The sequence below is a fragment of the Ovis canadensis genome, chromosome 13, assembly GCF_042477335.2.
Source record: "Ovis canadensis isolate MfBH-ARS-UI-01 breed Bighorn chromosome 13, ARS-UI_OviCan_v2, whole genome shotgun sequence".
In the NCBI taxonomy this organism is placed as follows: domain Eukaryota; kingdom Metazoa; phylum Chordata; class Mammalia; order Artiodactyla; family Bovidae; genus Ovis; species Ovis canadensis.
Window position 1 is genome coordinate 58712519 of NC_091257.1, and position 14501 is coordinate 58727019.

The window sequence follows — 14501 nt, forward strand, 5'->3', positions numbered from 1 at the left end:
AACTTATACTTGACTCAGTGGATCTCCGTCACACATGGGAAGTAAGTCCAGGGAAGAGAGAACCAGAGGAGGAATCAGGAGATAGGGAACCTCCTTCATTTCTTCCGCCTGTGAGAATGGACTGTGGACCATCAGACTCAGCAGTTCATGAATCTAAGGGCTGAGATGCTGGGGTTGTAGAGAGGAAACTTTTGCTGAAATGTTCACAGAGAAGAACAGTGGAGAAGAATTTGGGATGGTAACATAGGCATTTATATTTTTCCATGTATTATGTATTCTCCAGGGTTTTTCTAACTGTAATTCTTCCTGTGTCTTTTCCACTTCTTCCACTTTTTTCTTCCTTATAATCAATGCTAATTTTTGACAAGAGACACTTTTAACATATTTTTTTTTCAGCCATTAATCTTGTTTTATTGCCCATTCCAAGTGACGGTTCATTACTGTTCACCACCCCTCCCTCCCAGGCCCTGGAGAAGTGTAAGGATGCAGGGCTGACCAAGTCCATTGGGGTGTCCAATTTCAACCACAAGCAGCTGGAGAAGATCCTGAACAAGCACAGGCTCAAGTACAAGCCTGTCTGCAACCAGGTGAGCTGCCTTGACTCCTCTCCCTCCTGCTCTTCAGAACCTCCTTCTTGCCCTGGAGCCAGACGTCTGTCTGGCCTTCCCTCCTGTTCATCTGACCTTTGTGGACAGAGGATTCTAGAGGGCAGAGCCTCTGTCTGGACAGTGTGAATAGAATCCATAACAGTATCTCTGACTGATAAAGTCTGGGTGAAAAAAGCAGGGAGGGCTTCCTGCTAAATTGTGGGTAGGAGCTGAGGGAAGTGAAAGGGGGTTAGACTCAACACCAAGAACTTAGAGGAAGAGGTTTTCCCCTGAGCTTAAAGCATGACCAGAAATCAGATGTCAAAATGTCTCAGAGGGAACTATGTACATTAAGGAAACATGGAACAGGAAGTAAACAAAGAGAAAAATCAGCTGAGAAGGGTGTTAAGAGTTTGTGTGGAGTTTGAATGCCTGAATCTTTTGTCTTGGTTTCTCTGCATTTATGGGTCTTCAGCCAAGTTTGCTGGAGGCTATGAAAGTTCATCAAGTTTGATGGATGAAGTTAAAGGCTTATGGAGATAGTTCAGTTCAGTTCAGTCGCTCAGTCGTGTCTGACTCCTTGCGACCCCATGAATCACAGGATGCCAGGCCTCCCTGTCCATCACCAACTCCCGGAGTTCACTCAAACTCATGTCCATCGAGTCAGTGATGCCATCCAGCCATCTCATCCTCTGTCGTCCCCTTCTCCTCCTGCCCCCAATCCCTCCCAGCAACAAAGTCTTTTCCAATGAGTCAACTCGTCGCATGAGGTGGCCAAAGTACTGGAGTTTCAGCTTCAGCCTCATTCCCTCCAAAGAAATCCCAGGGCTAATCTCCTTCAGAATGGACTGGTTGGATCTCCTTGCAGTCCAAGGGACTCTCAAGAGTCTTCTCCAACACTACAGTTCAAACGCATCAATTCTTCGGCGCTCAGCTTTCTTCACAGTCCAACTCTCACATCCATACATGACCACAGGAAAAACCATAGCCTTGACTAGACGGATCTTTGTTGGCAAAGTAATGTCTCTGCTTTTCAGTATGCTATCTAGGTTGGTCATAACTTTCCACTGATGAAATATTCATTCAGGAATACTTACTCAATGGTAGAGCACATCTTGTGATTTACTCAAGCTTGGACTGGTTCTCCCATCAATGACCATCACAAGATTAACTGGTTAAACTCACTTTTCTTTGTCTGTTTCTGTCCTCGTACTTTTTTTGGTTCTGTAGTTTACCTTATTGTGGTAAAAGAAGACCGTGAGACCTAACCTCATAGCAAGTTTTAAAAAGTATTCATATAATAAAATAGTGTTGTTTATTATAGGGACAGTGTTGGAAGCAGATCTAAAATTCATTCATCTTGTATAATTGAGACTTCACATCATGCTTATCAATTCCAGATTCCCCCCTCCTCCCAGCCCCTGGTGACCATCTCTCTGTTGTTTAATTCTAGTTTGACAGATCTAGATATACCATATAACTGAGATGTGATACATATGTCATGTAATCTTCACCCTTCTGCAACAGTCTTATTTCGTTATGTATCTTAATGTCTTTAAGTTACAAGTTGGAGTCAAAGAAAAAGAATCTTATATGGAAAGTGTAGCTTACACAATTCAAGAAATATATATATATATATATATGTTATAAAAGTTAAGAAATTAATGTGATTCTGGTATCAGTTTTACTTCCATGTCTTTATTGTGAAAAATTTCAGATATTAGAACAGTTAAGGATACAATAGTGTGTATATATACATATATATATTTAATTCTATGGATTATATAATAAATATATATATTATGTTTTGATGACCCAGATCTGATATGGTTCACATGTCACTTTGAGTCATATTTTTCATGGTTTTTAACCTAGAATGGTCACTCAATCATTATGTCACGAAGATAGTGAGACAAGTTCTCAACAAACACACTGTATTTATCATCATTACTTTGTGACATTGATTAACTTGTTTGTCTGGTTCTAGTTTACGTAAATTAGTAGTTAAATCTGAATTCCTTATTACATTTGACAAGAAAACGTCCTTTTATTTTCCCCCTTGTTCTGATGGGCAGCACCATTCTCCATAAATCTTAATTTTTTTAATTTATTTTAATTGGAGGCTAATTACTGTACAGTATTGTGGTAGTTTTTGCCATACATTCACATGAATCAGCCGTGGGTGTCCTTTGTGTGCTGTGCCTCTCACATACACCCGAGTAGGAAGCATGTGATGACAAGTTGTCCTTCTGTGAGTAGTGGTATTTTGTTCTCCTGGTAAAACTACTGGTAGCTAGATTTTTTTGTTTGGAAGTGTGTAATAATTTCCTGTTGAAATTATCTAGTCATCTGTCAGATAATAACTTTCATCAGGGGAATTTCGATTTCCCCCAAATTTTCACAAAATGGTTGAGACTCCTTCAATGACTCCCACGTGCATTAATTATTTCATTGGGATATTTTTCAATATTTTCTATTTTAAGCAATATTTTTAATCTCCTAACCTAACATTTTATTGTAAAGACAAAATTCCCTCATTAAGTCAACATAAAATGCACTTATTCTTGTAAGACAGGGTAAAAACTTAACTCCTTCCCGTTAATTGTCAGTTTGTGAGAAAGGATTTATTGTAATACTCACCATCCATGGAGGAAAATAGTTTTGTTCTTTCTCCCGCTCTCATCACTAGAGCCTCAGGGATTTTTATTCACTCTGTGTGCTACATTTGTTTTCACTCATAATTCTTTTTGATGCTCAAGTTTACCCAAATGCCACCAGTGGGACCTTCCCCTCCCATCACACTAGGTCCTATAGTCCCAAGATTCTAACAGCTCTTTTTCTGTCTCCAGTCTGGAATTAGACATATGTCTTGGTGGTGTTCAGTGGTATTTAGTAACCAAGATCTGGTTCCTAGAGTTGCATGTTCTCAGGAATTATTATTATTATTTAATCTTTTCAGGGAACAGAGATAAAATTTGTGTTTTTTTTTTTTAAACATTATTGAGGTTGATGTTTCCAGTTGTAATTTGATTTACAGTTTTTTTTGTTTCTTTAGCATATGTAATTTTTACTTTTAAGCTTCCTTTGGCATGTTACCTTTTCATATAACTTGACAATTCTTCTCTGTTGGCTTCTACAGGTGGAATGTCACCCTTATCTCAACCAGGGCAAACTGCTGGGGTTCTGCAAGTCACACGATATTGTCCTAGTTGCCTATGGTGCTCTGGGATCCCAAAGGTTATCAAAATGGTATGAACATTACTGAAAGCCACAGGGTGTTACTCTGAAACTCAATTTTTTTAAGTCTTTACTGAATTTGTTACACTACTGTTTCTGTTTTATGTTTGGTTTTTGGGCTTCAAGGCATGTGGGATCTTAGCTCCCTGACCAAAGATCAAACTCTCAACCCCTGAACTGGAAGATGAAGTCTTAACCACTGGACAACCAGGGAAGTCCATAAAACTCAAATTTTGATAAAATATTTTTATAATAATGTACACGGTGTTTTTTTCATACTGTTCATGGGGTTCCACAGGACTGGAAAAGGTCAGTTTTCAGATTCATTCCAATCTCAAAGAAAGGCAATGCCAAAGAATGCTCAAACTACCTCACAATTGCACTTATTTCTCATGCCAGCAAAGTGATGTTCAAAATTCTCCAAGCTAGGCTTCAACAGTACGTGAACTTCCAGATGTTCAAGCTGGATTTAGAAAAGACAGAGGAACCAGAGATCAAATTGCCAACATCCACTGGATCATCAAAAAAGCAAGAGAATTCCAGAAAAACATTTACTTCTGCTTTATTGACTACACCAAAGCCTTTGACTGCGTGGATCACAACACTTGGAAAATTCTTAAAGAGATGGAAATACCAGACCACATGAGTTGCCTACTGAGAAATTTGTAAGCAGGTCAAGAAGCAACAGTTAGAGCTGTACATGGAACAAAAGAATGGTTCCTAATCAGTAAAGGAGTACATCAAGCCTGTATATTGTCACCCTGCTAATTTGATTTATATGCAGAGTACATTATGTGGAATGCTGGGTTGGATGAAGCACAAGCTGGAATCAAGATTGCCGGGGAAAATATCAATAACCTCAGATACACAGATGATACCACTCTTATGGCAGAAAGTGAAGAAGAACTAGAGAGTCTCTTGATAAAAGTGAAAGAGGAGAGTTAAAAAAGTTGGCTTAAAGCACAACATTCAGGAAACTAAGATCATGTCATCCGGTCCCACTATATCATGGCAAATAGATGGGGAAACAATAGAAACATGAAAAGGCTTTATTTTGGGGGGGCTCCAAAATCACAGCAGATGGTGACTGCAGCCATGAAATTAAAAGACCCTTGCTCCTTGGAAGAAAAGCTATGACCAACCTAGACAGAATGTTAAAAAAGCAGAGACATTACTTCTCCAACAAAGGCCCATCTAGTCAAAGCTCTGGTTTTTCCAGTGGTGATGTATGGATGTGAGAGTTGGACTGTAAAGAAAGCTGAGCACCAAAGAATTGATGCTTTTGAACTGTGGTATTAGAGAAGACTCCTGAGAATCCCTTGGACTGCAAGGAGATCCAACCAGAAAATCCTAAAGGAAATCAGTCCTGACTATTCATTGAAAGGACTGATGCTGAAACTGAAACTCCAATCCTTTGACCACATGATTCGAAGAACTGACTCACTGGAAAAGACCCTGATGCTGGGAAAGATTGAAGGCAGAAGGAGAAGGGGATGACAGAAGATGAGATGGTTGGATGGCATCACTAACTCAATAGACATGAGTTTGAGTAAACTCCAGGAATTGGTGACGGACATGGAGGAATGGCATGCTGCAGTCCATGGGGTTGCAAAGAGTCGGACACGACTGAGTGACTGAACTGAACTGAGCTGAATGCAGTGCTCTGGAGATAACGTTTAACTGACAGGAATAGAAGAGAGATGGGACATAATCCTTCTGTTTTGTCTTACAATCACAAGCCAAATTGATTTTTTTACATTTCATGTGTCTTGTTGTATGTAGATTTTAATGCAAGTGTCTCTGCATTGAACACTTAAGAGAAAGCTTAAGTCATGACTTACTTATTTTTTAACAAATGAACATGGTGCTAGTAATAAAAGTTTCAAGTCTCCCTCACGTTATATCTAAAATCAGGATAAGAAATGTACCTCCTAGGGACTGCAAGGAGATCAAACCAGTCAATCCTAAAGGAACTAAGTCCTGAATATTCATTAGAAGGACTGATGCTGACTGAAGCTTCAATACTTTGGCCACATGATGTGAAGAACCAACTCATTAGAAAAGACCTTGATTCTGGGAAAGATTGAAAGCAGGAGGTGAATGGGTGACAGAGGACAAGATGGTGGGATGGATAATTGACTCAATGGACATGAGTTTGAGCAAGCTCCAGGAGATAGTGAAGGACAGATAAGCCTGGCATGCTGCAATCCATGGGGTTGCAAATAGTCAGACATGACTGACTGAACAACAACCCAGATCTATGATGATCAAAAAAAATCACAAATTGAATCATTTTAGTGAAAATTTGTTTGTAGGAGTATTGCACAATGCAAATAATGATGAAATCTCATTTTTGGACTACTCAATTTTTATCAACACTTCAGAAAAGTGAAAATTAAAAACAAAACATTTCCCTGTCTCCATCTCTTTTTTATTTTCTTGTCCTTGTACTTATTTTAGAGCTATGATTATTAAGAAAAATAACCACTGAGAAGTAAAACAGAAAAAAAGAAAAAAGTCCACAAGTCTGGCAGTACTGGTCTCAGCTGAAGCATGCATCCAAATGACTGGGAGAACTTCATAAATGCAGATTGGGAAATGACACAGTTGAGGTTCTGATTCAGTTTGTCTTCAGCTAAGCCATGGAATTTGTATTTCTAACAAGATTCCAGGTGATACTGATGCTTCTGGTCCCTGGACCACACTTTGAGAAACATTGGTCTAGAGTAGACCTACTTTATCTGTTTGAAAAGCCTCCTTAGAAACTAAGTATTCAGTTTCAACTCCTCAGCATTTCTGAATTTCCTTCCAGGGTGAACCCGAACTACCCTATTCTTCTGGAGGACCCGGTTCTTTGTGCCATTGCCAAAAAGCACAAGCAGACCCCAGCTCTGGTTGCCCTTCGCTACCAGATACAATGTGGGGTTGTGGCTCTGGCCAAGAGTTACAACAGAAAGCGGATCAAAGAGAACATGCAGGTGATGATGAGTGGGGCTGTGGGCAGAGGGCTCCTAAGGAATATCCTTCACAAGGGTCATTCTTTGTCCAGCTCTCAGACAATCCTTGAGTCAAGACAAGTTACCTGTTTTTCTTAGCGCATGAATGCCTTGTGTGTGTTTCTAATGGTTTTCTTCTCCTGCTGTGGCAACAGGAGAAGTAGCATGGAGAGGCTTCAGGAAAGGGTTCTGGAGAGGGTTCAGGTTGGACAGAAAATAGAGATTTTATTTCCAGCACTGTATCAATTTATTCTGTCACCTCGGGCAAATGACATCTTATTTTCTTCATTCTCAATTGACAAAATTATATTTGATTTTCTTTTTTTTAAAATATTTTTACTTTATTTTACTTTACAGTACTGTATTGGTTTCGACATACATTGACCTGAATCCACCACGGGTGTACATGCGATCCCAACATGGACCCCCCCCCCACCTCCCTGCCCACAACATCCCTCTGGGTCATCCCCATGCACCAGCCCCAAGCATGCTGTATCCTGCATCAGACATAGACTGGTGATTCGATTCTTACATGATAGTATACATGTTTCAATGCCATTCTCCCAAATCATCCCACCCTCTCCCTCTCCCTCTGAGTCCAAAAGTCCGCTATACACATCTGTGTCTTTTTTGCTGTCTTACATACAGGGTCATCATTGCCATCTTTCTAAATTCCATATATATGTGTTAGTATACTGTATTGATGTTTTTCTTTCTGGCTTACTTCACTCTGTATAATCGGCTCCAGTTTCATCCATCTCAACAGAACTGATTCAAATGTATTCTTTTTAATGGCTGAGTAATACTCCATTGTGTATATGTACCACAGCTTTCTTATCCATTCATCTGCTGATGGACATCTAGGTTGTTTCCATGTCCTGGCTATTATAAACAGTGCTGTGATGAACATTGGGGTACATGTGTCTCTTTCAATTCTGGTTTCCTCGGTGTGTATGCCCAGCAGTGGGATTGCTGGGTCATATGGCAGTTCTATTTGCAATTTTTTAAGGAATCTCCACACTGTTTTCCATAGTGGTTGCACTAGTTTCCATTCCCACCAACAGTGTAGGAGGGTTCCCTTTTCTCCACACCCTCTCCAGCATTTATTGCTTGCAGATTTTTGGATCGCAGCCATTCCAACTGGTGTGAAGTGGTACCTCATTGTGGTTTTGATTTGCATTTCTCTAATAATGAGTGATGTTGAACATCTTTTCATGTGTTTGTTAGCCATCCGTATGTCTTCTTTGGAGAAATGTCTATTTAGTTCTTTGGCCCATTTTTTGATTGGGTCGTTTATTTTTCTGGAATTGAGCTGCATAAGTTGCTTGTATATTTTTGAGATTAGTTGTTTGTCAGTTGCTTCATTTGCTATTATTTTCTCCCATTCAGAAGGCTGTCTTTTCACCTTGCTTGTATTTTCCTTTGTTGTGCAGAAGCTTTTAATTTTAATTAGATCCCATTTGTTTATTTTTGCTTTTATTTCCAGAATTCTGGGAGGTGGATCATAGAGGATCCTGCTGTGATTTATGTCAGAGAGTGTTTTGCCTATGTTCTCCTCTAGGAGTTTTATAGTTTCTGGTCTTACATTTAGATCTTTAATCCATTTTGAGTTTATTTTCGTGTGCAGAGTTAGAAAGTGATCTAATTTCATTCGTTTACAAGGGGTTGACCAGTTTTCCCAGCACCACTTGTTAAAGAGATTGTCTTTTCTCCATTGTATATTCTTGCCTCCTTTGTCAAAGATAAGGTGTCCATAGGTGTGTGGATTTATCTCTGGGCTTTCTATTTTGTTTCGTTGATCTATATTTCTGTCTTTGTGCCAGTACCATACTGTCTTGATGACTGTGGCTTTGTAGTAGAACCTGAAGTCAGGCAAGTTGATTCCTCCAGTTCCATTCTTCTTTCTCAAGACTGCTTTGGCTATTCGAGGTTTTTTGTATTTCCATACAAATCTTGAAATGATTTGTTCTAGTTCTGTGAAAAATATCACTGGTAGCTTGACAGGGATTGCATTGAATTTGTAAATTGCTTTGGATAGTATACTCATTTTCACTATATTGATTCTTCTGATCCACGAACATGGTATATTTCTCCATCTATTAGTGTCCTCTTTGATTTCTTTCATCAGTGTTTTATAGTTTTCTATATATAGGTCTTTAGTTTCCTTAGGTAGATATATTCCTAAGTATTTGATTCTTTTTGTTGCAATGGTGAATGGAATTGTTTCCTTAATTTCTTTTTCTACTTTCTCATTATTAGTGTATAGGAATGCAAGGGATTTCTGTGTGTTGATTTTATATCCTGCAACTTTACTATATTCATTGATGAGCTCTAGTAATTTTCTGGTGGAGTCTTTAGGGTTTTCTATGTAGAGGATCATGTCATCTGCAAATAATGAGAGTTTTACTTCTTTTCCAATTTGGATTCCTCTTATTTCTTTTTCTGTTCTGATTGCTGTGGCCAAAACTTCCAGAACTATGTTGAATAGTAGCAGTGAAAGTGGGCACCCTTGTCTTGTTCCTGACTTTAGGGGAAATGCTTTCAATTTTTCACCATTGAGGATAATGTTTGCTGTGGGTTTGTCATATATAGCTTTTATTATGTTGAGGTATTTTCCTTCTATTCCTGCTTTCTGGAGAGTTTTTATCATAAATGGATGTTGAATTTTGTCAAAGGCCTTCTCTGCATCTATTGAGATAATCATATGGCTTTTATTTTTAAATTTGTTATTTTCATAGACTATTTAGGCTGCTCTAACAAAATACTTAAGATCGGGTGGCTTAGAAACAACTGAAATTTGTTTCTCACAGTTCTAAAGCTGGAGGTCTGAGGTCAGGGTGCCTGTGTGATCAAGTGAGGGCCCTCCTCCAGGTCACAGGCTTTCCCTTGTATCTTAACATGGTGGAGGGGGCAACAGAGCTCTCCCAAGTCTTTTATATGAATATGATATTGTTTAAATCTCATTCTTGAGGGCTCCACCATCATGACCTAATAACCCTCAAAGGCTCTAATTTGTAATACCATCTCAGTGGGGTGAGGCCCCAATATGTGAATTTGGGGGCATGCAAATTATAGCAGTGATCCTTAACTTAACAAATCATTGTGATTTTGTTTTGCATTTTCCTAAATATTAATGTTTCACTTTCATGCATTTAATCTCCTTGAGTTTCTGCTTTTGCAAATTTCCTGTTGTCTTTTGATTTGTGTGTAGGAGACCATTATCGTACCCTTAGCCATAGCTGTACACGAAACTCTCCCCAGTTTCAAGATGTAATGCAGAGATCATTATGTGTGTCTCTTGATTCTGTACTTTGGCAAACAGCCTGCACTCAGCTCAGCTGTGGTCCTCTTGGCTGGGCTCTCGTGCATTTGCAGTTCAATGCAGAGCAGCTCAGCAGTCCTGCTTTAGCAGGTGGATGTGGCTCTTGTTAGAGAAGCCTGAACACTTCTCTGTATATATTTTCTAATATATTTGGCTTAACTGTGGCAACTAACCTGTACTTCATCTCAGCACAGCACTATGCCCCCTCATCAGTGAACGGGGAAAAATCTTCTTCATATCTGGGCTCAGAACGGACTCACCACTTTTTCTGGGAGCAGGTTCTCAGTCTGGAGTGTCCAAAGACTGTGTGTTTGGAAAAACAGGATTTTAGTTTGTTTTCTGTCTCAAGTGATTCACTTAGAAAGACTGATGCACTATAATGTTTGTGAGGTGGACAGAGAAGGAGAAGGTGTGGGAAGGAGAGATGAGAACTCAGCAGAGGCTCCCAGGCTTGGTCACCTGAAAGCTGAGGACAGACTTGGCTTCCCTGTTCCCTCTTCTTGTCTCCTCCATGGAAACTCCTCCAGTTCCTAGGGAGAGGACGACTCCTTGGAGAAGAGGTTAATGTTATTCTCCCTTCCCTCCAGGTGTTTGACTTTGAACTGACTCCAGAAGACATGAAAACAATCGATGGCATCAATAGAAATATGAGATATTATGAATTTCTACCGTAAGTGACTTGCTGATGTTTCACACATACACTGTTTACTATAACAGGCAGGTCAGCAGGGGAATGAGGATTTTTAAAAGCTTAATTCTAGGAAGACAGTTCTGATTTCCAGTGTGTAAACCAGATGCTTCCTGTAGACCTCAGACCAGAGGTTTTCTCCAGGGTTCTGTCTCTGACCAATAGAAATGTAATTGTGGCCCATGACAGCCCATCAGTAAAATCACCAGAGCTGATATTGTGGTGAATTCACTACTTTGTGCTCCTAGTTACTGTGCCTGGTGTACCACCTCACAGGGCTGAGGAACCCAGTAGACACATGGAGCACAGTGCCTAGTACTTTAAAGCTCTATGAAAAAATGTTCATATTTAATTCTTTTTAAAATCAGCTGAAGTGATCAAACTAATAGTGACTCTGTAATAATGAATTTGTCCTGGATTATATTCATGTTTGAAATTGAAAATGAAAGAGTTAGTTGTTCAGTTGTGGGCCACTCTTTTGTGACCCCATGGACCATAGCCCCACCAGGTTCCTCTGTTCATGGAATTCTCCAAGCAAGAATATTGGAGTGGGTTGCCATTTCCTCTTCCAGGGGATCTTCCCAACATAGGGGTTGAACCCTGGTGTCCCATATTGCAGGCAGATTCTTTACAGTCTGAGATACCAGAGAAGCCCATATTCATTTTTATCATCACACAATTGTAAAATGTCATGTCAATGTTTTTATGGAGGAGAGTCCATGAAGGGCGGCACGCGTCAGTGCTGAGAACTCACAGTGAACTTGCCTCCACCCCTTCCTTCTGGTGTCTGGTGGATTTTCTCCCTAAAGGGCATTTCTTTTCCATGACACCATCCATTTACGTCATGTTTATCTCTTCATTGGGCTTTTTCCCCCTATTACAACTCCCATGTCCATGTCCTCACGCCTGTTATTTCACAAAGCTGAATTACCAGTCGATCATGAGCTTAACTGACCCTTTAGTGAGTGACTGCTGTGTCCTTAGCAGGACACACGCAAGTAAGATCGTCTGGGTCTCTGGTTCCATGAGTCAAGACTCAACCCATTGTAGCCTTTGTTCATCACCGGTCCATCCCCTGGGGAGCCTCTACCTCCTGGACTTAGACTTATTTACTAATGCAGAATTCCAGCTAAAACTGCAGAAGGATGCCAGGATTGAAGAGACAGAAGACTAATAAGAGAGAAGTTGGAGGGGAGTTTAGAGAGAAGGGAACACAAATTAGTGATGAAATGAAGACAGTTTCAAATGAAAGAGCTCAAACTCCCCTTCTTGTTTGTAAAGCTGTATCATAATTCTAAGAAAACACATGATAAATGAACAAAATGTGTAAAGCTAATTTTCTGTACTCAGAAGATTTTAAGTATAAATCTATGTTCCCCTGGTTAGTCTTGAATGCCTAAACTTAGTTATCTTTGTGACTTTATGTCAACAACACAGCTCTTGGCACACGGATATTCTCAGAATACATTTTTTAATGAACTGAATAGAAAAGGACAAATTTAGGGAAAAAAATCAAAACATGAGAAAAAACAGAAAATAGCAGTAATACTAACAAATGAATAATAAGTGTTCTCATGAATTATAAATTAAGAAAGCAGTAATCATATTAGGTAGTTAAGATTATTTAGGTGTACTTAAAATCTCTTCAATAAATTGGAAATTCTTTAATGGAAGCATCCTGGATTTAGGGGATGATGCCTGATATTTTTTTGATGGATGTATGAAAACAAGAGCAACTAATTCTTTAACTGTGATTATTCTCATTGTTTTGGGTCAAAAGTTACACCCAGGACTGAAATGACCTCCACAGTTAGCCATAGGTCTTGTGCTATCATATAAATTGTAACCTGAGTCAAACTACTTGTCACTGTGGAGTGAATATTACATGTGAAGTTTGGGACTGGACGTGCAGGTGCTGTGTGCACACGGAGCAGACACCTGCATGTGTGCTTGTCGGGGGAGAAGGAGGGACGTGATTTGTAGATTTCAAGTTTTAGCCCATCGTGACCACATCACAGAGTAATACTCGCTATCACAACATGACTGATTTAATAAATTAGTACTCCTCTTTCTCTTCTAGTATTATCGATCACCCTGAGTATCCATATTCTGAAGAATATTAACTATGAGATGTCTACCATACATTCTACTAGAATTTCTTGCTTCTAGGGCTGTGAAGAGCATTTCTGTACTCGATGGAGGTGTTTAAAAGAAGTGTCTGAACTTTTGAAAGCTCGTTTTTGTTTAAAAAAACATTTTGTGAAATAATAAAGACTTCAAATAAGGATATTAGTTTTGCCTGATAACAAAATATTTGGAAAATAAAAGGAAAATGATAAAAAATAAAGATAACATCTGATTAACCCATTTAATAACTTTGGTGTGTTTTCCTCTGTGGAAAAATACATCAGTCAACCTAAGAAAGAAATGGAAAATTTTATTCAAGTCAAATTTGAGAACTGTAACCCAGGAAGCTCTGAGAACTGTTCTGTCCTTTAGAAGTCAGGCACAGGTATGGAAGGTTTTGAGACAGAGGGCTCTGCATTAAAAGATGTTATTAACAGTATACATAATACAGATCTCAGCATCATCATGGTGGGTCATATGAGCCCTTACAAGGTCAAGAAGGAATTAACTTTTTTTAAAATTTCTCTACTATTTATTGCAAGTTCTTACAGCCCAAGCTGCCAAAATAAATACCAAGCAATTAAGTACAGAATCTTAAATTGAACCCAAATCTCCTAAGTGCGATGTCTATGTTATTTGCACTAGACCCAGCTACTTCCTAGAAATAATTCCATTTTACTTCACTTTGGCTTCACCTAGTGTTTTCATTATTTTAACGTGACCTCTGAGATGCAAAGGGCAGGTACTTACTCTCCAAATAAGTAAAGCTAGGTTAAGAGAAGTTTAAATGACACACCAAAGATCACAGAGCTAGTAAAAGCTTAATTTCAAAAACACCCAGTATTCTTAAGACATTTTATTCACGTGACATCATATATTTAAAAAATCAGAGCAGATTTAAACTCAGATCATACCAACACAAGGAGCAGCTTCATTTCACATCTGTTGTTTAATTAAGCCAAATTTCTCGTTCCTCCTCCACTCCTTTATGCTGGTCTCCATTGCAAACAATGGCACAGAAATTGGAAGAGGAGGCTGGCAGTGGGGATATACCCCCAGGGGCTCAGGCAGCTCTTTGACAGTGATTTTCAGCAAATCTACATTTTGGGCTTGGATTCTCTTCATTTCTTTTTTTAAATATAAATTTATTTTTTTTAATTGGAGGCTAATTATTTTACAATATTGTATTGGTTTAGCCATACATCAACATGAATCCACCATGGGTATACACGTATTCCCCATCCTGAAACCCCCTCCCGCTTCCCTCCATACCATCCCTCTGGGTCATCCCAGTGCACCAGCCCCAAGCATCCTGTATCATGCATCAAACCTGGACTGGCGATTTGTTTCACATATGATATTATACATGTTTCAATGCCATTCTCCCAAATCATCCCACCCTTGCCCTCTCCCACAGAGTCCAAAAGACTATTCTATACATCTGTGTCTTTTTTGCTGCCTCGCATACAGGGTTATCCTTACCATCTTTCTAAATTCCATATATATGCATTAGTATACTGCATTGGTGTTTTTCTTTCTGGCTT

General features: G+C 39.2%; 1 protein-coding gene across 1 annotated transcript; it reads left to right on the forward strand.

Annotated features, from left to right (window-relative positions):
• The first annotated feature begins 34 nt into the window (after nt 1-34).
• Nucleotides 35-13197, forward strand: LOC138417527 (prostaglandin F synthase 1-like). The gene is made up of 6 exons (XM_069547896.1): nt 35-238; nt 465-587; nt 3727-3836; nt 6637-6802; nt 10730-10812; nt 12911-13197. Exons 1-6 carry the CDS (start codon nt 200-202, stop codon nt 12951-12953), a joined length of 564 nt encoding a protein of 187 aa, XP_069403997.1. The 5' UTR covers nt 35-199; the 3' UTR covers nt 12954-13197.
• The last annotated feature ends 1304 nt before the right edge of the window (nt 13198-14501 follow it).

Bases quoted from the DNA above. Each gene is read 5' to 3' on its own strand.
- LOC138417527 (XM_069547896.1), top strand. From the start codon at position 200: ATGTTCACAGAGAAGAACAGTGGAGAAGAATTTGGGATG. The intron at 239-464 runs GTAACATAGGCA...CCTCCCTCCCAG, and splicing joins GTGGAGAAGAATTTGGGATG to GCCCTGGAGAAGTGTAAGGA. The intron at 588-3,726 runs GTGAGCTGCCTT...TGGCTTCTACAG, and splicing joins ACAAGCCTGTCTGCAACCAG to GTGGAATGTCACCCTTATCT.